The sequence below is a fragment of the Microcebus murinus genome, chromosome 2 (assembly GCF_040939455.1).
Source record: "Microcebus murinus isolate Inina chromosome 2, M.murinus_Inina_mat1.0, whole genome shotgun sequence".
Lineage (NCBI taxonomy): Eukaryota > Metazoa > Chordata > Mammalia > Primates > Cheirogaleidae > Microcebus > Microcebus murinus.
This window is the reverse complement of record NC_134105.1, coordinates 4,188,478-4,212,370: the sequence shown is the minus strand read 5'-3', so window position 1 is coordinate 4,212,370 and position 23,893 is coordinate 4,188,478. Positions and strand designations below refer to the sequence as shown.

The window sequence follows — 23,893 nt, the reverse complement described above, 5'->3', positions numbered from 1 at the left end:
ATCTTGCCTCTATAAAAAATAATAAAAAACTTAGCCACACATAGTGGCATAGGCCTGTAGTCCCAGCTACTAAGGAGGCTGAGGCAGGAGGATTATTTGAGTTTGGGAGTTCGGGGTTACAGTGAACCATGATAGTGCCACTGCACTGCAGCCTAAGCAATGGAGCAAGAGCCTGTCTCTTTAAGGGGGGGAAAAAAGTCCATAAAAATATAGCATCTTTCAGTCCAGACTGACAATTCAACTTTTACTTTTTTATACTTTGGTTATATTTAAGTCCAAACCCTTTCTGGAAAGTTGGAGGTAAATATTTGAATGGGAAGGAATATTAAGTGAATATATACATTAACCTTATAAGGAAGGCCTACAGGATTTGGAAGATGGCTATAAAGTACAGAGAAGTAATTGGTGTGGGAAATTTTGTAGCTTGATGCTTGATCTGTGGAACAGTTGCTCTTACAGAATTGAGAACTACAGAGTACAATTAACTGTCATTAATTTCGTTGAATAGAAATATGTTCCATTTACTGTACAGTCAGGAGCCAGGCTTGAATGGGTTTAAATAGATGAAATCTAAATTATACTGACAGTCCATTAAACAGTAGCAGAAAACCCGTAAAGAAAATGGATTCACCGTGATACCAGTTTATAATAAAATCATTTGCCAAGTAAGAATTATAACCCAGGCATTATGAATTCTCTTGTGTATTTCCACTGCAAATTGGTTGCATCATTTATTGTAAAGCCCAGGCTCCTAGTGCGCTGTTTTCTGAAAAGGGGAGCAAGCAGTGTTGCTTGAAATCTGCTCTGCAGGATGTGACACCAGAAGATCAGACAAGCAATTTGTTTGTTGTCAGCCATACAGGGAGAGAAGAATTTTTATCCAGCCTACCTGTCACTGATGATTTTTTCCTATAAATACAGGCATCGTGTTCCTAGAAGTATTTGGACTCTTTCTGCATTGGTTTCCTAAGTGGTAATGAGCTCTTTGAGTTCAGATCTATCAGCATTTCCATTATTAATCATCCTCTACTTCATAGGGATTTTAATAGCAGACATTTTTTTGGGGGGTGGATAAGAGTCATTGAATTGAGGGTATGGTTGTTACCTGTATTTTTAAGTTTTGGGAAGTGAGGTTCAGTGGAGCATCAAGGGACAGAAAGAGTGAGCAAGGGTTTTGAAATTCTCTTCCTCCATGTCTCTAATGCCATAAACACTTTTCTTCAGTAGGTAGATGGCTGTCACTTCGATAACCTTTGTTCTCTTATGGCACATAAGATATACATAAACAGAAGTTATAAACTATAAGAGAGAGCCACATTATTTAACTGGAGTTTGGATGTTAAACTGGCTAGAATCATTTTCATAACAGGGATTCAATACAGATTATAAGGGGGGCTTTTAAAGGAACATGTTTAGAATAAAATATGGAAATGAGAGTACTTAAAATGTTCTTTGTTTGGGTAATATAAGTAAGTATTAAACCATGGCTAGTATTTAGCATATCAATATAGCTAATAAGATTTCTGCTACTGGCAGGATGGTCTTGCTTTTTCTTATTTTTACAGAGTTTTCAAGTCCCTGTAGCATATGACGGATTTGGGAAGAGGGGAGGAGGGTGGTCATGCGTCAGCCCTCACACTGAAACATCAACATTGCTCCTTAAAGTTGGAAAGATAATTCGTACCGGTCTTTATCTGGGAATTTAAACAAAATCCCTTTTTTAGTTTGTTTTTATAACCTGCTCCCTCTCCCCCAACTTGCCTTTTTTTCCCCCCTCATAATTTAATGTTTCCTGTTAGCAATGAGGATAAAGACAAATGTTTGCTAGAAATATACTGTGTCCTGTATTCAGACAAAAGCCCATGTAAGCTTTGTAGCACCACTAAGACATTTCAATATATAGCGTTTAAATACGATGAAGTTTAAAAAAGAAGGATTTATGTTACCTGAGATCTTTTTTCCAGTGACTTTAGAATCTTTAAGATGATGCAGTCAATTTTGGTGATAAGTTTATAGAGTCAAAACAGAGAGTAAGGGTAAAGACTGGGAAAATTTTCTTACTGATGTACTACTGTTTTCCCAATTTTTGTTTCCTTTTCCCTTTGAAGTTCTTCACTATTACCAGACAATGTGAATATCCCCTCATAGGAAAAGAAATGTAGCAGAAGTAGGCCACCTGGCAGTTGAGTTATTTTTTAAAAAAGTGTTAGGAAATAGCATTCATTTTGTTTATATTGATAGAGCATAGCATCTTTCTTGCTGGGATCTCATACCTTCTTTTCTGTTTTCATTGCATTTTCATTTATTCATTTGTTCCTCATATAATTTTGTAGTGTATACTGTGTAGAATAGTGCATTGTTTATTGTTTATAGAATAGTACATTGTTTATTGTTTATTATAGAGGTGAGGAATGGTAATATGTTTAACTGTTTTACAGATGGGGAAACTAGAGATGGGAGGGTTTTTTGGAGGCCATGTAGTATGTCTGTGCCCCCCATTGGAATTTGGGTATCAGGATTTCAGTGTCGTTTCTACCATGCATACACGTGTACGTATACATACACTCTTTGTGATTTGCAACTGGGCAGACACCCATATTTAAATAGAGGGATACTTAGGACTTTTTATTCTGTAATATCCGACCAAGCCATTTTTACCTCTGATGTTGAGGGTGGAAAGATCCTGTGTAAGAGGAATGGAAAGCAGGAAAGCAAAGCAGTCCTGAGGGTCAATTTCCCGTGTTCACCACTGTGACACCCTGCTTGGTGTCTCAGAAATCTCTTTGTGAGAAAGTCTTTGTTCATATGTGCTTTTTGCAAGAGGCAGTTTTCTATTGGAAATTATATTAGAGTGGCACTTCCATGCATTGCAAAAAGATGAGAAAGTACTTCAAAGATTAATAGGTAGAAAAGGCATTGATGGAAAGGGAAATTCTTTACAAGACAGAGCAGTGGCTGAGTATTGCCTGCATATTGTGACCACAGCTTTAATGCTGGGACTCACAGCACTGCTTGCTAAATTAGTGGGTGAAGTAAGTGTCCACTCTGCTCTGTAGGAGGCTGTCAGCAAAGATGCTGACAGGTTCTTTGTGTTTCATAATGACAAACTGCCTGATGCTTCAGGCTGTGATTTTTACCCTTGAGAGGAACCTGTTCTTGCTCTATTTACATAAACCTGCTGATTTGCTGAGGGTTGAAAAAGAAAAGAGGGCTTTCTTTGCCCTGAGAATCTGCCTTAGCGTTTTGGCTGACTTCCTTCCCCAGCTTAGCAAATGCTCTGTTGTTTACAGATGGCACAATAGATACTTGGATAAAAAGCTGTGGTGAGGTTGTGAGAAACAGCCAGAAACACCCCTGTTCCATATCATTGCCCAAATTATGGATTTTATTGCTCTCTGTTCACAAGGATTTGAGGTCACTTAATCATGTGATCCATTCCCAGGCAGAGGCTAGGTGTCAGAGAATAAGTCTCAACCTAGACCCATGGTTTCATTTCTAGACATCCAAGTAAAGAAAAAATTAGTTATCATGTGTTATTTGGAATAATTGAAAGTGATGGTAATAGCATCACTCATATTTCTGGCCCATTACAGGCATGCTGATTTTAAGATTAAAAAAAAAAAAATATATATATATATATTTGCCCTGCAGCAACCATTTGCTCAATCTGGTAAATATGTGTTTTCATATGGGTTATTTTGAAAATGTGCATTATGCATTTAATGGATCACATCAGCTTAGCTCATTTCTTTCAGAACTGCTAGCTTTCTAATAGAAAAGAGCTCTTTTTATTTTTTTATAAAAGGTGTTAAAGTTCTCGTATTGGCTGTGGGGGATTTTCAGGTTGAGAGTCATTGATCCAGCTGAATAAAACCAATTTTATAACCAGCTCCAGACAATCTGTCCACTCATAAATTATATGAAAATCTTGCCAAATCATTTTGGCTTTAAAAGATTACTGGGCATATCTTCCAACTGAGATTTTAACATTGCTCTTGAATTATATTCTTATATTTTCCTTTCCAAATAGACCATTTTATTTTTGTGCTAACTGTAAACATTTATGTAAATTATTTTCTTAAATAGCTGCTTGATTAATGAAACAGGGGGGGGGGACATCTTATATGAGTATTTGGCTTTAATTTAACTTTGTTGTGAATATTATTTTTCTGAGATAGGAGTCTCACTATGTTGCCCAGGTTGGTCTTGAACTCTTGGGCTCAAGCAATTCTTCTGCTTCAGCCTCCCAAGTGCTGGGATTACAGGTGTGTGCCACCACATTGAGCTTTGAATATCGTTTAAGAGTAATAAAAAGTAAAATTTTTTTCTGTGAGACTTGAACTGTTAAAAATTCTAAATTTCTTATAATGTATTCTCTTTTTGTTGGGTCTAATTTTTGTGGGAGGGTTATAAAGAAAAGTTTGACTCTACAATAATTTTTTATGCTTTTATTTTTAAAATGAATTAGATAAATCGGGGCAAAACAATATTTTCCCCCCCATTCCTATGGCAAGTAGACATGGTGTGAAAAATTTTTCGTTTGTATTACCCCTGATCTTAGCCATTCTGTGTTGTCTGACTGTTTATGTAAAATAAACTCTAATTTTTGTCACTTAATTTTGTGGTGAGCTTATCTGCCTTTTTCATATGAGTTTCAAAACACCGATAGAGATAACCTGATAGCTGTTTTGCTGATTACTAGCCTTGTGTATTGGACTGTCACATAGGAATTTATAGCTTTTGTTTGAGTTGCTGTGGTAACTTCTTTAAATAAACAGAGGTGGCTTTTAATCTACTAATAAGTCATTAATAAGTAATTGTGGTAATTCCATATGTCAGGTTTGAGGATGTCTGTCTCTCATACTGGCTTATTTCTCATGGCAACGTTCTTTGGGCCATGTATGAGAGACAGCCTCCAATAAGACCATTGCTGTTTAAGCAAACAGATGTCAGTGGCTGCTCTTGACATTCCAGAATGTTTCCTTCTATCTCAAACAGCTATATCCTGATATATTTACAAGTAATCATTTTCCTGAATGTAACTATAGGTTACGTAGGTTCTCTTTCCTTTTCTGGAAAGCTTTTTAAATATACAAGTTAATAGTTGTGTTACATCTCAGAGGAAGAGGGTTTGCAATTAAAACAATTCAGTGCAACCTCCATGGAAAACTGTATGGAGATTCCCCAAAGAACTAAAAGTAGACCTACCATTTGATTCAGCAATCCCACTACTGAGTATTTACCCAAAGGAAAAAAAAAAGTCATTTTTATCAAAACATTATCATGAGAATGTTTATTGCAGTACAATTCAGGTTGAGTAAGTTGAGTAAATAATTGATATCCAGAAATTTGAAATACTGACAAGTGGGTACAACATTTAATTTCTTAATTAAGAAATTAAGAACTTTGAGTTATTGAGTTATTAAAATTGTATAAACTGGAGCTGCAGTTTTTATTTAGGGAATCAAGTTTCTTCTGATTTTACTTGAATACCAAGTTAAGGGTACAAAAGAGTTATCTACCATGGTCGGAAGAATTTTCTTGCTTGTCCCTTAAGATGGTTAGCATATTAAAGTGATATTGCCTAAATGTTGAAGCAGAGTTGTTCAGCATCTGGGACCCTGGAATAAGATAGGAAAGCTCAGTCAGCAGTTCATTCCTCAGCTACTATTTTGCATGGATTCAGGCATTGAATCTCTGTTGAGTTTGCCTCTGAGTAGATAAATCATTTAGGGAATTCTGAAAGCCCTGAGTAGTTGGCATTTAGATTTCTTCTTTTTCTGGAGTGACTTTTGGGTAGAGATCCTGATGACCTGAAGAAAGTTTCTTGGAAGGATGTGCCCTTTAGTGAGGACTTGCTTCATGATCTGCCTCTTAGTGGGTCTGCTAGTGCTCTACTCCTGTGCTCTTTCTTGGCTGTTAACATGTATGACAATCGATGCAGTAGAGGAACTTGCCTATGTTCTCAAGCTCCTAAATTATCCTAAGACATACTCATTCTGAAGGGTAAAGAGAAGAGATAAAATGAATGACATTTTAAATATGGCATTATGGTCACTGTCCCTAGAAGATTTGATTGACTGTAGATACCTTTATTTCTCAGTAAATAATATATAGATTTTTCCTGTCCTAAACTTTATGATGATCTTGGGTTATAATGTGGAGGGCGTTTATCTTTCTTTTTAACCACTGCTTTCCTTAAAAGCATTGCTTTTTAAAAAAATAATGTCTCAACGTACTATTTTATAAAGCAACCTTTTAGACTCAGCTATTGAGAGCATCAAAAATAATTACCCATCCACTGCCCTGTCAAATGTAATTTAAGAAAGCTCTCTTCTTCCCTGAAGATAATGTAATTTGACTTACTTCATTCTATCTGATTGGTTGCCTTGTTTTTCTTTACAATTAGAAAATAAGATATGTAGGATAAAATAGTAAGTTATCTATAAGAGATTAGATTACTTTTCTTTCTGTAGATGAAACGATCATTGTAATAGCATATTCAAGCTAGTCTTCTTTGCATATTTCATTTATTTCCTCACAAAATATTTATTAAAAATATAGTAGCACTTGGCAAAGCCATTTCTCTTGGTGAAGACATGGGAACATCTATCTGAATAATATATTCAAGATTTTGTATGATCTTTAACAAGTAATTTCTTTTATCTAAATGTCATCTGAATATTGATAATCCTGTGGGATCCTTCCCTCCTCATCCAGGGACTTTGAAGAAAATACTTTAGGCTGTATCAGGTCCTTGAAATTATTAGAAAAGTGGTCAAAAAGAACCAAAGGTCTGTTTTCCTTTAGTTTAAAGTTATTTGTAATTTAATATCACCTTTAAAAAGAAATTTACTATAAAAAGTATGTGCCTTGTTGTTTATTTATTTATGCAGTGGCTTTGTAGGCCTTGTCTTTGTTCCCTTAAAGGTAAATGCCATTGTTTTAAAATTTCTTTTTCTTTTAAAGACTGTGTGTATATCGAGAGTCGGAGGCCAAACACACCGTATTTCATCTGTAGCATTCAAGACTTCAAACTGGTAAGCATTTTTAATGTGCTGTTCATTCTGCTGTGTGCCTTCCCCTTTCCAGTTCCAGCGGCTGGTGTATGCCTCTACATCGCTGTTGGTGTGCTCACCTGTTGACCTTCTGAGTGCCAGCTGCCCTGGGGCCCGGGCATTGAAATAAGGCAGTTAGTTACTGGTTTCATCTTTTCAGTTTTATAGCACTTACTGTTATAATGCTCATATTGTAAACGATGTTTCTGAAGATTTTGTCCTTTTAGTAGCTGTTTTGACAATTTCAGAGATTCCCCTGAATTTCTGAAGTAGTATGTTTTTTTTTAAGCCATTGTTAAGAGCTTGAAGTAAAAATAAATTTAGAAATTGTCGATGAGTAGGAAAAATTGTATAAATGGGCCAGAGAATAGTTTCTGGTGGAGAACTGTAGTTTCCTACAATATTTTGGTGGGTATGGAGTGCATCTTGAACTGGTTTTTGGGCCCTGCTAGGGGTAGAGGTTAAGAGAAGGAAGTCTGGCTTGGGCATAATATAGCTAATGTACTTTCTTTGCAATTTTAGTATATGTACTGCTGAAGCGAGCACATAGCTACTGTACTTTCTCATTAAAAACTTTTCCTGAGTACATAAGTATTGATATTGTCTATTATGCAATCTCTTGATTTTAGACTAGTGGTTCCCACACTTTAGGCTTTGGATCCCTGGATGTCTGTAGAGTTGCAAAGGGCTGTAAATAAACATTGTTAGTGTTATATAAATAAATACACCTCACACTTATCTGTACAACTGGTTTTCAGATGTATTAACATGCTGTTATAATTTTAAAAATTTACTTGTATAAGAGCACAGATAAGAATCACTGTTTTTTAGGTGTTTAGGAAAACAATGATATGTGAAATACTAACAAAGTAGTATCATTTGGGAATCTTTTGAACCATTTTGATCTTAAAAAGGGATCCTTGTACTTGAAGATTGTGGACCACTGTCTATACTCTTAGTAGCTGGGTAGAGATGTATATCAGTATCTATGAATGCTCTTATTTCAAAACCCTTTTTGTAACTTGACAATGTTTGTGTTCTGGCATTAATTATATGTGATAGTTTAGTCTAAAGAAATGTAGTGGGAAAAGATCTTTAACTCTGCATCTCCTTTGTTTCTTTTTATCATTTTTAATGGCTCCAAACATTACATTAGAACATTCTGATATAGCTCCTTTAGAAAAAATTGCATGTTATTTTCCTTTATTAAAAAGTTGTAGTTATTGCATGCTTACCGTTTTAAAAGAAAGTCAAAGGTACAATTTACTTCTCAGATTTATTTATTCTTGATAGGTTGTTTTTACTTCCCTAGTTGCTTTACAAGGTGGCCTTGCACTTTTAATCTTGTAAATCAAATGCTTTCTATTCAGTTTTTATGTCGATATGAGTTTTTACCATTTTTAGAGCTGTTTGCCATTTATTATATCTTTCCTTCTAAAGAATTTTTTTTTTAATAGATACTGCACTGACACCTGAAATGTGGACAGTGGCCTTGTTTCCAGAAGAATTTTATTTTGGTAGTGGATGCTGCTACTGCTCTTTCCCTGCTCATTGTCTTTCTGTGTGATTATTTTACTATTTGGTTTAGTAAAAATACCAGTACACCATGGAAAATATATAGATATGAAATAAAATTACAAAGATTTTTCTTTTACCTATTAGATCCTGAACCTCTTTTATACAATTTTTACACATTAGCAGGTGCCTTCATGTTTGAACAGTGTCTCTTATGAAATGCTGATTACAATGTGATAGTTGCTGTTCTGGGCAGAGGTTCCTGCTGAGTTACAGTAATTGCTCAGGGTATTAACAGCAATAAAAGCTGAAGCTTCTGTTGTCAGTATTGGTCTAGTATAGCACATTAAAGCTGTCTGCAAAAACAATGTGGGAAGTAGGGTGCAATATGTTTAGATATGTTTTTCTAAATCACAAACTGCTATTTCTCATGTTTTTGTTTGAGATTCTGTATTTAGCATATCCTCATAGTTGTATGAGAACAATAGAGATAATGAAATATTTGCTTCCAGAAAAAATGTAGTTATTCCCACTTTCTTCTTTTCCTGGTCTCTGTGCTTATTAAAACATAACCAAATGGATGAAAATAATCAAAATGTTTACCCCCCCCCCCCAGTTTACCTAAACTGTGAGAGGAAAAGATGAGGAGAATGCAATATGCTTTGGTTCTCTGCAAGTAAAAGAAGAAATTCCATTTGGTTTTGCTCACAACAGATAACATGGCAAGTGGAGCATTGAAAAAAACCAAAAAAAAAAAACAAACCCCAAAACCCAATAGCTTTGAAATGTTGAGTAATTATGTATTTTATGTTTTTAGCTATCATAAAATAAAAAATTTGTTTGGGTTGTAACAGAGAGATGTGTTTATACCATAAATGAGAATTAAGCACTTTACCATGGTGGATTTTTGAGTATAAGATATATTTGGGGACTAAAAATAACTGGACAGATGCCCTTTATGGTACCTAGTAGGTATGATTACCATATTAAAAGTCAGCAAAAGTTAATGAATTGAGAACTGGGGATGAGGAGACATTTACCAACAGTCACCAATACTAGCATAATGGCAATTTATTGCACTGAGGGTCCCTGGGTAAAATTTTGCGAACGATTATAGTTCTATATGAGAGAAGAGGCGTTTCTTTGTATTTTTATGAGGGGACTTGGGTTGTCTTCTAGGGTCTGCTACTATATTCCTCTAGAATCTGGGTCCGTGGTATAGAACATAGCTGCTTCTATGTCCTGGTCTGTGTCTGTTATCCCACCAAACTATTCAACAGTCTGCCCTTTCACTCTCAGAAATGTCCAGGTTTAGATGATATGTCATGTTGTTTATGGGATAGGATCCATGGCCCCTGTTTTATTAATACATAACAATCAAAACACATATGGACCCCACCATCCTACACTGGTAGATAAATTTAGAACCCACACTTTCACAGAGGTAGGTGAAGGTTATGATAGTACAAAGTAATTAAGTTCCTAATTGAGTTGAAAATTTTGAGGGTAGCATTTTCAAGGGAAGTGAATTATGTGTTCTTTTAGGAAGCTTTCATTCTCTTAGGAAGTATTCATTTGATTGAGCTTATTTATAACGTGCGAGATCTAGTTTTGTTTGAATACATTGACCAAAGTAAGTATCTATGTAAAAAGCAGTCAAAAGCAGGGGATCAGAAGATAGGTAATGTGGAATTATGGACAACATATGCTTAGGAGGAGGAGAAAGAAGGATCATCAATTAAATAAGGTAGCTTTGCACCATAGAATCCTGAACTAAATAATAAAATAGCTGGCAAAATCTTTATTTAGCTCTTTGAAAACATAGTAATATGGAATGGCAATTTATGATCCTTATGGCCAGGCCTGAAAAGATTAATTGAGCCAAATTTCTTTTGTAGAATTTAGAGTTGGGAAACTGAGTGACTGAAGGCAGTTAGCAGAGGGGCAAAGCTGGAAGGATAAATTAAGGATTGCCTTAATGTAGAGAAGGAGGTTGGGGCAGGCATAGGCAAGATGACGTGCTAGGGTAGGAAATCAGGAAAGGCAGAGGACTGGTATAGCTGTGGGAAGAGCAGCAGACCGACCCAAAGGAAGTGAGAGTGCTCTAGCAGTGTGTTCTCTACCCTTCTGAGGCCTGCGCTGATACTCCTCCCACTGTTTTTTCCTCCGAGTTAAAGGCATTTTTCCTTGGGCTACCTTGAGTGGATCTCAGTAATTGCACCTGAAAGGGCCTAGTATAACAAATTCAATCCTTTCTTCTGCTGCCCTCCTATGGCTTTTATAGGTCACTGTGTGACTTAGTTTGCTTTGAGAGTTTTGTTCCTGAATGAGTTAGTATCACAAAGGAGCATTATGTTACAGAGTGCAATTAGGAATGTTTTGGGCTATAAACAATGCCTCATGCAAGCATTTATTGAAAGCCTACTTTGTGTTCTTTGGTGAACTCAGTACCATAAAGAGGACTGAAGAAGTGTAAAAGATTTTTCCTTCCCTCAGTGATCTTAGATTCTAATTGCAGAGACAACTTGTGGTATTAGGTGTCAATCTTCTATGGAGAACATTCTTAGTAGAATCAATGAGGAGAAAGCCATTTACTTTTTGTTCTAAAAGGAAGATTTCTTTCTTTTACTACAAACAATAACATTTCATTTTTTTGTAGAAACCCAGGCATTAAGAAGCATAATAGAGATAATTTGCTATCTAAAAATAATCATAGACTCTGAGAATGCTAACAAGATCACTGAGATATTAGTAATTTTCATTCAGTATAACACCAAGGAGTTCCTTGTAGTAATCCCTACCTAATTTTTTATTTACAGATTAGTAATTGAAGCCATTCCTTTAATATTCTACATGGAAATTCTTTGTGGATTTCTGAGCTGCTGTCATTCATATGATAGAAGAAAACATGCTTTTGGTTTCCTAGATTTATAATTGTAGATGTTTCAGCTGTTACTTACACCCAATGAGTTTCCAGGTAGTATATGTAGCTATTATGAGTACCATTTTGGGTTAATATCATTGATTCAATTTGGTTCCTTAATTGTTTTTTTTAACTCGGGAAAATTGTCCTTAAAATTAAACCTGGTATAGAGATTCCTTGGAGTTGGTGATATGTTATTAGGGTTGTTATGTTGCTTCTAGTTGACTATTAGTTGGACTTCATGTATTGTTACCCCTTTGCATGGATGAGAATGCTATTCTATCATTTATGCCCCTAGCAGCATACATTCTAAGTGCTGATTGTGAATGTGGAATACTACTGCATACCACTAGTTACCTTGGAGAAGGCGCATCTCCATTACTGCTGTGAATGTGGAGGCCAAATTATTCATGATTTAATACCATATCCCTCTCATTATTTCATTGCCAAGTGTGAGCAGCTGTAACAAAGACATTTGGAATTTCTCTCTGATCTCTGGTCTGTACTCATAACCCTACTTCAAAAACTGATTGCTACCCATCAACCTTTATTTATGCCTTCCCTGACAGCACAGCAGAAGAGAAGGCTGCAGAGAATTTAACTTCTGCTTAAGTTCTACTTACCATTGAAGTTTTACCCTCTCTACCAAATTTGGTTTCTTAGAAGTGGATTAAAAGCAACAAGAAGCTATTTTTCCTTCTTTATAATGAAAATTTATTGAAGATGAGTAATTATATCTTCTTGGTTTTTTGTCAGAAATATAGGTAATGCTGGAAGATACAGTCATGAAGAGACTTCATTAACATGCACTCTGTGCATGTATTCATGTGTACACACAATGACTTCATTATCAAATTTGTGCTTATACACCAAAATGTTTTAATCCCAGCTTGGCTATTGTGACCACTTAGCACAGAATATATGGTGTATGAACATTCAGGAAATTGGTATTCATTTAATAGTAGGTAAATCTTGTACTAGAGCCCCTTTTTTTTGTGGGAGGTGGGCAGGAAATCCATGTAATTTGAACATGGCTATTTAGAATATGGGTTATGTTATTCTGGGATTTAGATGAGGGGTGGTAGATTGCACAAGTTGAGAGCTTACACTTTTTTCAGGTTGTCTGAGTTCATTCACATTGTCAGTTCACCAGTTGCTATCTTTCATGATGTTGGGCAAGACACTTAACCCTCTTAACTTTTCTTTGTTTACCTGTGAAGTTGGGATATAAAGCACCTAGATTAAAAGGTCAAGCCAATAAAGTGTCTACTGCCTTATAGAGTGACAACGATCGTGATGTTATTTAGTTGACATGCTAGGTTTTTGCTTTGTGAGGACAGACTTGATGTCTGTTTTGTTCACTGCTGTATACTGCATGCTTAACACATTGCCTGACTGTAATGTCCACAGTAAATATATATTGAATATTGAGTGACATAACATTTCATTGGAGAAAATACACTGGATTTGTTTTTTAAAAACCTTAATACTAGTTTGATATGTTGTATACATTAACTACAAACTAAGTCTGCTCACTTATGTTTGATTAGACTGCAGTATGTATTGAAATAAGGAGTTTAAATGAATGTAGCCAAAGTCATAACATCTTTTGTTTCTATTCTATTTTGAATTTTCTCTATGACTGACTTTTAGTAAGGATAAATGAGGGCTTAGTATATATATGAACATCTCAGAAAAGGGCGACTGTTATGAAAAATGCCTTATGGTATAATTTGTTTCTACATGAAACAGCGATTGTTTTTCTGTTTTTGTTTTTAGCAGTCCCTCAAGTTAGGCCTGCAGAACTGAGTATTTCTTTCTATAGTTCCTTCTCCTCTTTCCCCCCTTGGTTTATGCCCTATAAAAAGGTCAGCACCACCTAATTATACCTTTGTAACTTGTGTGGAGTGTTGGATAATGAAGTAAAAACCTTAAAGTTTGTTATGAAGTGGTTTCAGTATATAGCTATCATATACAAGGACTAAATGGCCTTTTCACATATAAATTTGAAATTTATAATTTTATTTAATCCTTTAAGAGGCAAGAAGTAGGATGAAATTCCTTAGCCCTAAGGTTGATAGACATAGAGGAGGTGGTTGTTGGATATGTATACCCAACTCCCCTGCCCCCAAATTATAGAGCAATGATGTTGAAGGTTTTCTTGAGCCACCACATGCTTTATGCAATCTGTGGATGTCAACTTATGAACAGACAGAGTAGTGTTCACATAAGTAGAAGTCAAAATGAAGCCTCGGGAACAAATACTGTCCGAGCATCTTATTGGGCCCATTTATTTGGCTTCTTAGCAGTCTATTTTTACTCATGGCTGAAGGTCAGGGTAGACTACTTGGGATTTTAAGTTTTAATTGTTCATGATTGCTGTGAGGTCGGATAATTCATTTTCTTCTAATTTAATTGGGCTTTAGGACTCTACTTAAGGAACCATTGCAAAAATTTTGTTTAATTGTATGCATTTCTATAAAATATTTCTTAAAATGTCATTTACTGAACTTGTTATCTATATGTGAAATTTTTTCAGTGCAGAAAACTCTAGGTATTCTAATCCTTTTTTTAAGGAGCTTAAGAAAGTTTGAGACAATCTGATATTTGCAGAGATCTGCTGTGCAAGAATATTGGTAAAGTCTTGTTGATTCTTTAGAACTGGAAAATTGTATTCCTATGTATATGTAGATATTTATATTAAGAATCAACTCAGTAGTCCAAGAAAAAGCTATTAGAAGTACTGAAAAAAATTAGGGAAACTGAGATAATATTGATTCTGATTTTTGTATGTAAGAACAATGATATGCTTTGAAAAAAATGCTTTTTTAAATGCTTAAAATGTTTTAATATTTACTTGAACTATTTACATATTTAAAATAATGCCAAGTGCTTAGAAATGCTTTTCCTAGGTGTTTTTTTTTTTTTAATTTAAAACCATTAATTTGAATGAATAAGCATTTGAGTGGTCTGGTTAATTGAATTCTTAGTGTAAGAGATTAACCAGAAATCCATTTTTATTTTGATGCTTATGACAAAAGTATTGAATATACTGTGCATTCAAGTGCACAATTGAATCTTTGATTCGGAATTTGTAGTGCTGGTAGGGCAAGGAGAAAGGTGTGTGGTGAGAAGGTTATGACTACTAATGCTTGATTTCTATATTGTCACTGAGTCCTTGGATATCAGAGACTGACTGCACAGAAAGTGTACTGTGTAGAGCCCAGAATATACTCTGGATAGTAATCTTTTGAGAAAGAAAAGAAAAGAAAATGATCACAAGAAAAACATTCCTATTATTAGCCCTTTTTTCCTGGTATTTGTCTTTTAAAAGAGATCTTCAAAAATAAGTAGGAAGTATTAAAATCTTGGTTTCCTGAAAGTTGTTAGGGAGTGATTCTTTGCTTCTCAAAGGGAATTATATGTAACAGGGCACTCTAATAATGATTTAATATTAAAAAGTTTATCTGTAATTTTAAAACAATTTTAAGAACAGAGGTTCTTATATAAGTATTTCTATTTTGTGGATTTTTTTAGTTCATTTAAAACCACAGGACATTGAATTGGTTAGTTTTTAAAAAATATTATGTGCTCTCTAAAATATTTGAAAGGGAACATATTCAAACTATTATTTGAGGCATCGTTTTTGGTGCTTGTAAGGACTGTGCTGGCTTTCAGAAGTTGCTCTTCAGTCTTTTTTTTTTGTTGGTTTCAAATGTTTTCAAAGTTAATTTTTAAAAAAGCCATTTATACTAAACTGGTTTTGCCTATAAAAAGAAATAATATCTCTCTTGAACTTTATGCTTTGTGCCTGTTCATTATACTTACCTAGTGGACATTTTGAAAAAAATTATACTTATTTGAATGCTATCTTTTTTTCTTCTGTTCTTAGGCCTTTGTCTATTTTCCTTGCCTTCACCTTTACAAAATTAAACTTGAACATTGAGAAAATGGCAGGGTCTTTCTCTTGGCCACCCTAATGCCTTGACTGTTTCCTTATTAAGTACATGTCTTATGTCTCTGGTATCTCTCATTAGAAACTCTTCTGAAAGCTCAGTTTGTCCACTTGTGGTTCATTTTACTATTGTGTTTATATGACACCATTGAGTATTTGTTGTTATTATAAGCAAAGCATGCCAATGTTAACTGTGCTTTGGCACTGTGTCATATCTTAACTTGGTTATTTTGAGGGGCACACACCATACTGCTTTATGACAGGACTCAGATGAAAGTGTGGAGCCAGAAGGATTAGTTTGCTAAAACTGAAATAAGGAAACAGCTTTGATTAATGCAGAAAGGTTAACTTTAGTGGTAGAACAAATTTTCTGAGTTCAGAGGCCATCTGCTAAAGGATTTTTGCAGATACCTGCTTGTGTGCTGAGTGCCCCTAATAACCAGGGTATGAAGAGGCATTGGGCATGTTAACTTAAAACTGTTTTCTTTTTTAGGTCCACAACTCCCAGGCCTGTTGCAGATCTCCAACTCCTGCTTTGTGTGACCCCCCAGCATGCTCTCTGCCGGTGGCATCACAGCCACCACAACATCTTTCTGAAGCCGGGAGAGGGCCTGTAGGGGTAAGGAGAATCCCGTTTTTAAAAGCTATCAGTATTTTATATCCCATAGGGTATAAAATAGGAATATTACCTCCCTCCCCAGAGCCCCTTTAAAAATGTGCTGTATTATATGTGTTTTTAAAGGAGTAACAAGTACATGCACAGAGGAAGCCAAATACGGGACTTGCCTTACCCCTCTAGGACAGTTCCAGAGGTTAGCGGGGTTTGGTGGAAGGGTATTTTGGCACCAGCAGAGAGCATGCTGGGCTGCTGCAAGGAGCAGGAGCTGGCAATCAGCAGCGAGTATGGATGTTGGCAACTGAAATGGGGATTAAAGGGGGTAAGTTTGAGTCCGATTGTGGAATGTGCATTTCCCCAGGCTCATTGGGACTCGTGGCCCACCAGTATAAACTATTTTGGTTGCTGTCCTCTCAGGTGATATTTTGTAGAATATTGCTCAGAAATAGTGAGGCGTTTCTGCAACACTAGATACAGAATAAGCACTTCAAAAGGCTTGGTTTGGGGTGTAGCTATACTTTTCACAGCTCCACCCTGGTGATTCCTCTGTTACCTGGTGGAGATGTGGGATGTCTGAGAGGCAGCTAGATGAAGTGACTGTAGTGCTTTACCCCTTAGAACACAGGGGCCCTATGTTGATGATCTGTAAGAGTTATTTCTGTGTAGCATATCTCCCCCTTTCTGAAAGTACATGTTTGTCTTCCTTTTCCTTCCTTTAGGAGGATAATGGTAACATTTTCTGAAAGACAGGTATTTATTGTTGTGAATGACTACTGGGTACCCAAGACTTCTGTTAGTCACTAAGGAAGTGTAATTTTAGTTACTAAAATCAGTGTAAAGAAGTGATTGTGGGGCTCCAATTCATACTGAATTAGGAAATACTACAAGAGAATAGCTATCTCTCTTACACACAATAAAGATGCTGTCAATAGATGATGAATTGTTCAGTTGCAGTGTAAAATATTAATATCTTGGGACCAGGAAAAGAGAGTGCTCCAAATGGGCTGTAGCACTCAGGGAAGTTCTGTGGTAGCTAAGTAGCTAAGGTAGCTAAGTTTTGAGGAACGGGGTATGTTTTTGACATATCAGTAAGGTATGCATAGACAGAGTGGTGGAGCCTTGTCAACCTACCTTCATAAGCAACATAGGCAATGAGCCTGGCGAGTCTGGGAGTCGTGACAAGATGACCCACAGGACATCACTGAAGAGCACAGGTTAGTGGGTTTCGGGAGGCAGAGGTGGAGATATACAATGGAACCATAAATGGCCTTCAAGGTTAGACAAGTTAAGATTTTATGTGATAGGCAGTAGAGGGCTTTTGCAGGCTGTTTTATTCCAGGCAAGCCAACTTGCAAACCACTGCTTAAGAAGATTGGGCAGCAGTGTGCAGTGTGCAATGGAGAAAGATGGTGGAAGTTCCAATCAGGAGGTTAGGGCTGTCATTCTTGGGTAAGATGAAAAGGACCATGGGATATTAGTAATTGTAACAAAATCAGGAGTAACTGTCACAATAACAATAGGATATTTATATAGTTGCTTGTATAATTACTTCATAATTAGATCAAAAAAGAGTTCACATTATGGAAGCCTTGGAATTCTTGAAATAATAGCCATTCACAGTGGAGGGAACCCAATGTAGTGGATAAAAGCCTGGTTTTAATCCCTGGAGAGATATACTGACATCTTAAGGGACAAATTAGTAGACTCCCAATTTGACTGCCTACTTCCAGTTACTATCGTGTTTCCATATGTAGCCAAGAAATGGGTTTTATCTTTCAGGCTGATATTTTCTTGTTTTATTCTCTAATCAATGTGGATGTCATTGTTAGACTATTTTATTTACTGCCATAGTCACTAACCAGGATCTGCTGAATGGATTATAAATTTTGCCGATAATAACATTGATTTTTAGTAAACTTTTTATTTTGGAATTAGTTGATGACTAGTATTTATTTTTTTGGCAATAAAAGTATTTGTTTCCACCAAGGATTTAAATAAGTTCATGATTGGTGGAGTACTCAGATGCATTATATGTAGGTTTGAGAAGATTTTGCAGTAAGATGATAAATCTTCGAGTCAAGATGATGCTGCATAAAGCTAACTGTATTGATTGTTCCTTAATGATGCTTCATGCTGCCAAAGTCATTTGAGCTGGATCTGAATTGGATCCAGTTGGCAAAACTCACCCCCATGTGTGGAGCTCTCATAAATTCTGCAGGCACACAGATCTAATACAGTGTAATGAGAGAGCTGCTGGGAGAAAAAATTGATTACAGGGTTGCAGACAATATCATTAACATTTCTTGCCATGATACACCAGATGTCTTCCCTAATAGACTATTTTTGTTAATTTAGTTTTTATAGGATAGCATTGATTGCATCATAATTTAACTTTTTTTTGCATATTCAGGTATATGTGATATGTATTTCTATGGTAATGAGGGAATAAACTCATCAGATTTAATTTTATAAATGTTTAACTTATCTGTTCATTTTTGTATTTGTGTGGGAGAGACAACATTTTGACTTATTACTGAGAATGTGTTAACTTGGATGTTTTCTAGCAAAAAGTACTGTGTTCACTGGTGGCAGGGGTGCAGGGGAGTAGTGGAGGAGGTAAGAAGGCAAAGATAACATTGTCCAGATCCTCCCTAGACTGGTCAGAGAGGATTCTACCCCCAGATGATTTAAGTAGAAGCTATATGGCAGCATGAGGAAGTCTCTAGCTAAAGTAGAAAAGGTGCAACTTTTCAAGGGTACTTAAAATGCACGTTTATTTTCATTGTTATGGATGTGGCTGTGCAGGCCAAGGTTCTTGTTGTCTGCACCATCATCTTCCTCACTCGGAGATCACGGCCTAGCTAGTAAGTTCTTAGTTATTTAGTGTTTTTATTCTTTGTAGCCATATCTTTTAGTTTGTTTGACCTCTGTTGAATGGCCAACACACATAATTAAGGCAGTACTATAATAGTGGTTTGAGCTATTTTATTTCAGTTATCATTATTTTTTTACTGTTATTTTTGTTTTTGGTACATTTTCCTTTAGGGAACATTTTTTACTCTTGACATGTTTCTTTGTAACACAGGACACATTAATCTTTTTAACCCTTAGTTTTACCACTTATGGATATAATGCTGTTATCTACATCATATGGATGTTGTAAAAATTAAATTAATTAGATTCCTTAGCACATAACAAGCATACATTAAGCATTATCTATTATCACATAACACTTTTGATTTATACAAATTCTAGTTTTAACTTAAGTAGTTTTCTAGACATTCGTAATCTGAGGGCCATATGCCTCTGGTTGGCCTCTTTGAGTTTAAAAGGGTCTGTGAACTTCCTGAAATTGCTTGCAAAGTCTTATATGTATGTGCATTTTTTTGGAAAGAGTATCTATAAGTTTTGACTTTGAATGCTTATCAGATTCCTTAGATTCCTAAGGTAATGAAAATAATTTTAAAATTAAGATTAAAAACTGCTGCTCTGTAAAGGTTCTGCAGTGGGTCATTTAAAACCTCATATCAGCCGGGCGCGGTGGCTCACGCCTGTAATCCTAGCTCTCTGGGAGGCTGAGGCGGGCGGATTGTTCGAGGTCAGGAGTTCGAAACCAGCCTGAGCAAGAGCGAGACCCCGTCTCTACTATAAATAGAAAGAAATTAATTGGCCAACTAATATATATAGAAAAAATTAGCCGGGCATGGTGGCGCAGGCCTGTAGTCCCAGCTACTTGGGAAGCTGAGGCAGGAGGATTGCTTGAGCCAGGAGTTTGAGGTTGCTGTGAGCTAGGCTGACGCCATGGCACTCACTCTAGCCTAGGCAAGAAAGTGAGACTCTGTCTCAAAAAAAAAAAAAACACCTCATATCAGCTTGCTGTTTGTTAAGGAGGTAAACTAACATTGAGCATTTACTTTGTGCCAAGACACTACTTTCTTTTTCACATAGTGTAACCTATTTAATCTCTACGCATTCTGCGATGTGTATTTCATTTGCCAGACAAGAAAACTTTAGGTTCACATTTGCATAAAAATTTTGCCTTTAGTGAGTGACAGGACTGAGGCTTACATCTGGGAAACTCACCCTAGCCTGCATCCTCTTCCTTGTCCTCATAGTTGACTTCTGTGATTCCTGGGCCATCCCTGCCATGATGCCCACCTTCACTGCTACTTTACTAGAGAGTTTGAGCTAACATGTGGTTCATTCACTTGGAAGAGAAGATGGCTTCTGCCACCGAGAGTTACACAGGCTGGCCCTTACGCTGAACAAATGGGCAATGCTATTAGTAGTATGGTGTGAAAACCCTTTTTAAGTGTTAACAAATTTTGTTTTCCTGTTAGCAGTGGTAGTGGTTATATCTTTAGTGTTCTTTTGTTTCAAAAAATGCATAACCCACAGCTATTATGACTTACCTTTTCATTCATCTTAATAGCATCTATATATATTTGAAAAATAGTTTGTAAATACTTGCTCTTTTAGTGATGGGGAGGGATTCAGGTAAAACTTTGAATTTATTAATTTGGGCTTTGCATATTTCTCGGAGTAAATCCACTCCACCATCTAGACCATTCTGCTTCAGTTACGGGGTAGGAAGCCAGTGCACATTGGCAGGATTCACTCTGTGCAAGTCCATGTTTAATAGGGGCTGCTTAGGCCTGAAGCCTCGTCTCGTGTGTCTTAGGTTGGTGTCTTTCCACTGCTCCATGCAACCTTCCTTGACCCATAAGATATAGTCTTAAAATTGTTTGTGCAGCACACCATTTACTGCCTTAAGGGCCCAAAATGCTTTGCTTAATATCTAGTTTAAGTGATTGTGACTACATGTCAAATCAGTGTTAAGACAGTATAATTTTTTTGTACAAGTAAGGCATTTATTGTTAGTTTAGTATCATTTTTAACACTAGTACTTTTCATACTTGAGACTTTGGTATCATTTAATAATTAAAAATGAAAATGTGTTATGAAATACCATTTTAGAAGTGAAGCTGATTGTATTTATCTACTTGTTGCTTAGGGAGAACTCTAATCTGGTTTCTTGTATAGCTGTGCAAAAGTTTTTGAGGTTATATTGCTTTTACTTATTGTGGCTTCTCCACTTGGTATTAAGTATGCCAGAAATAACTATTTAGAAAGATCATAAGAGAGTCTACCTTTTATATTTGACTGTAATGAAAGGTGTTAAAATGACTGGAATTTTAGAAGAATTGCTGATTCAAATGCTGGGATTAATCCAGCTAACCTAAATGAAGGGTGATTACTAGCCGTCGAATTTTAATTCACAAATTGTAAAAGTTCTTAAAACACTTGATTGACCTATAATGTAAAGGCCATCTGATATCAGTGTCAGAGAACATGGACCCTTGCTTTCAGATCAATTCCTTTCACCTGGAGCAGTTTTTATGCCCTGCTTTGCCATAAATGCTACTTGTCAGATAATTTGGTCTTAAGGCTATCTTTTCATCATATTCATCTCCTTTTTTCCAAAACGATGCATCAAGCCATATTTTCAGAACACAGATTTCAATAACCATATGCTTTTATAACTGCCTACGATTTAAGCAGGCTTTTTGTTATCATAGATACATTTTAGATTTGATGATCCTTTGCAAGTTTTATTGGGCTTCCTATTCTTTCAGGGATAGTGCATTGCTTCTTTTTACTTACAGGCACCCTTAGGTCTTTCAGCCCTGCTTTATTTGGGGTGTTTTGTACTGTTACATTGAAAAATAACTAAATAAATATGTGGAGCTTCCAGGCTTTACAAGTTCTCCAGAATTAGTTTTACCAGTAGAGCACCAAAGGCATTTTAGACCACAGAATTAAGCCTACAATTTTATTTAGCCTGCCTTTGTCTTTAGCATTAACTTTCATTTTAGGATATCTCAGTATTTTTAATGGCAATATCTTATATCCATATCAAGGCCTTCAATGGAAGAGGGGATGGCACTCTTTCCCGAGGATACCAGATTTTTCTGAAGAATGAAGTTTTAAGTGACACACCTAAATTTAATCTTTTTTCAAAGTGTGCAGAAATTATTATGCCTCATGTCTGAAAGTTGACATTTTCTGCTCTATCTTTGATCTCATGTTGGACAATCCAGCTGAATATCAGGTATTTGCCCCACCCTAAAATGAATGTATTTTTTCCCTTTATCCCAAAATGTATTCTCTAAATAAAAATCTAAGAATAGAAAATCTTAGGTTTTCAGTCTGTGCATAGCTTTTGTGTCCATTTTTAGGAACTGGCAACCCATTTTCAGGATGTGTTGTTGTATAAAAGGGATAGAAATTTGTATATTTCCATCTTTTTGACAGATTTAACATTACTCTATTCCTCCCACCTTTTGGCTTATCCCTTCTTATCCCATTGAAATTCTCATGATGGAAGGAAAAAGACTTACCAACTTGATTAAAGCTTGATGGCTAAAGTAATCAAAGCATTTGTGGAAAGAGATTGAAACTGCTTAAAGATTTAATTTTCTCTAGAGTATCCTGAATATTTAGTCCTTGGTGATTTTTGAAAGTATGTATATTAGTACTTCTACCCATGAGTAAATTTCAGTTATAGCTTTCTTTCCTTTCCCTTAATTTCCTGGATATAGATTGGGAAATTTTTAAAATTTAGAATCTGTCTTGAAATTTTCAAGGTGACATCAGGTAGATGTAAAAGTGGGTAGAACTCTTAAATCTTGAAAATAGAAATTTTATTAGAAATGTAGCTTGTCCAGGTGTGGTGGCTCACACCGGTAATGCTAGCACTTTGGCAGGCCAGGAGTTCGAGACCAGCTTGAATAAGAGCAAGACCCTGTCTCTACAAAAAAATAGAAAAATTAGCGGGGCGTGGTGACACGTGCCTATAGTCCCAGCTACTTGGGAGGCTGAGGCGAGAGGATTGCTTGAGCCCAGGAGTTTGAGGATGTAGTGAGCTATGATGATACCACTGCACTGTAGCCCTGGTGACTAGACTAGACCAACTAGACAAAACTAGACCTTGGCTGCGTCCTGGAGCAAGAGCTGCGAGCGCCAAGAGCCCGGCGATCTTTATTCCTAAAATGAGTACCCATCCTGAAATCCTCTCATTTCTAGCCTAGTGATCTGGTCTGAATAATTTCAGAAACAACCAAAGCTCAGACCTCAGGTCTGGGTCAGTTCCTTGCTTCTTCCCTCAATGAGAGATGTTGAAGAAGGTGGGAGGGCAAGCTCAGCTCTTAGCCTTTTCTTATCGTTTGCGATCGGTCTGATCACAGCCTCCAAACCCGGGAGCCATCCCATCTTTTCCAGTTTGCATTGTAAGGACTTCTCAGAGGTCTAACAGCCTACCCACACATTTTTTTAAGGCTCCTAGAAAATTAAAGTAACACAGAAATTGTGATATATTTTAAATATTTGCATTTAACTAGCAGTTTCAAGAACACAACTGGATATTTTATTAGAGATAACTTCAAAAATCTAAAATTTGAGGATTTTCATAAAGACCAGACCATACTACATGGTCCTAGGAGGGGCCTCTCCAGCCCCACGTTGCATTCTGTAGCAACTCTTTAGCCATCCCTCCCTAAGAGGAAGGGAGAGTGGAGGCCAGCATCGGAGTACTAGAGGTGCCTTACCTTGGTCTGGGGGTAGGGAGTACATTTCCACTTCCTTGTCTCCTGGGGTTTTTTTTTTTACAGCACAAGAAGATAATATTTATTATATTTTAACTAGAAACAGAGCAGATAGCAAGTTCACGAGGTATGATTTGATTATCTTTTTTAAAAATCAGGCTTCAACAACAATAATAAAAAATAAGTCTTTAAAAAAAAACTAGACCTTGTCTTTAAAAAAAA

General features: G+C 36.2%; 1 protein-coding gene across 6 annotated transcripts in view; it reads left to right on the top strand.

The window, feature by feature from the left end:
* RERE (arginine-glutamic acid dipeptide repeats) overlaps window positions 1–23,893 on the top strand; it is a 405,018-nt gene that overhangs the window by 166,701 nt on the left and 214,424 nt on the right. For 5 of the 6 annotated variants that reach the window (XM_012791485.3, XM_012791482.3, XM_075993744.1 and 2 more), the window contains 2 exons: window positions 6,970–7,040; window positions 15,945–16,070. In XM_012791485.3, coding sequence (XP_012646939.2) covers window positions 6,970–7,040; window positions 15,945–16,070 — 197 coding nt within the window. The remainder of the gene's footprint in view (window positions 1–6,969; window positions 7,041–15,944; window positions 16,071–23,893) is intronic. The other variant, XM_075993756.1, reaches the window with a different exon arrangement.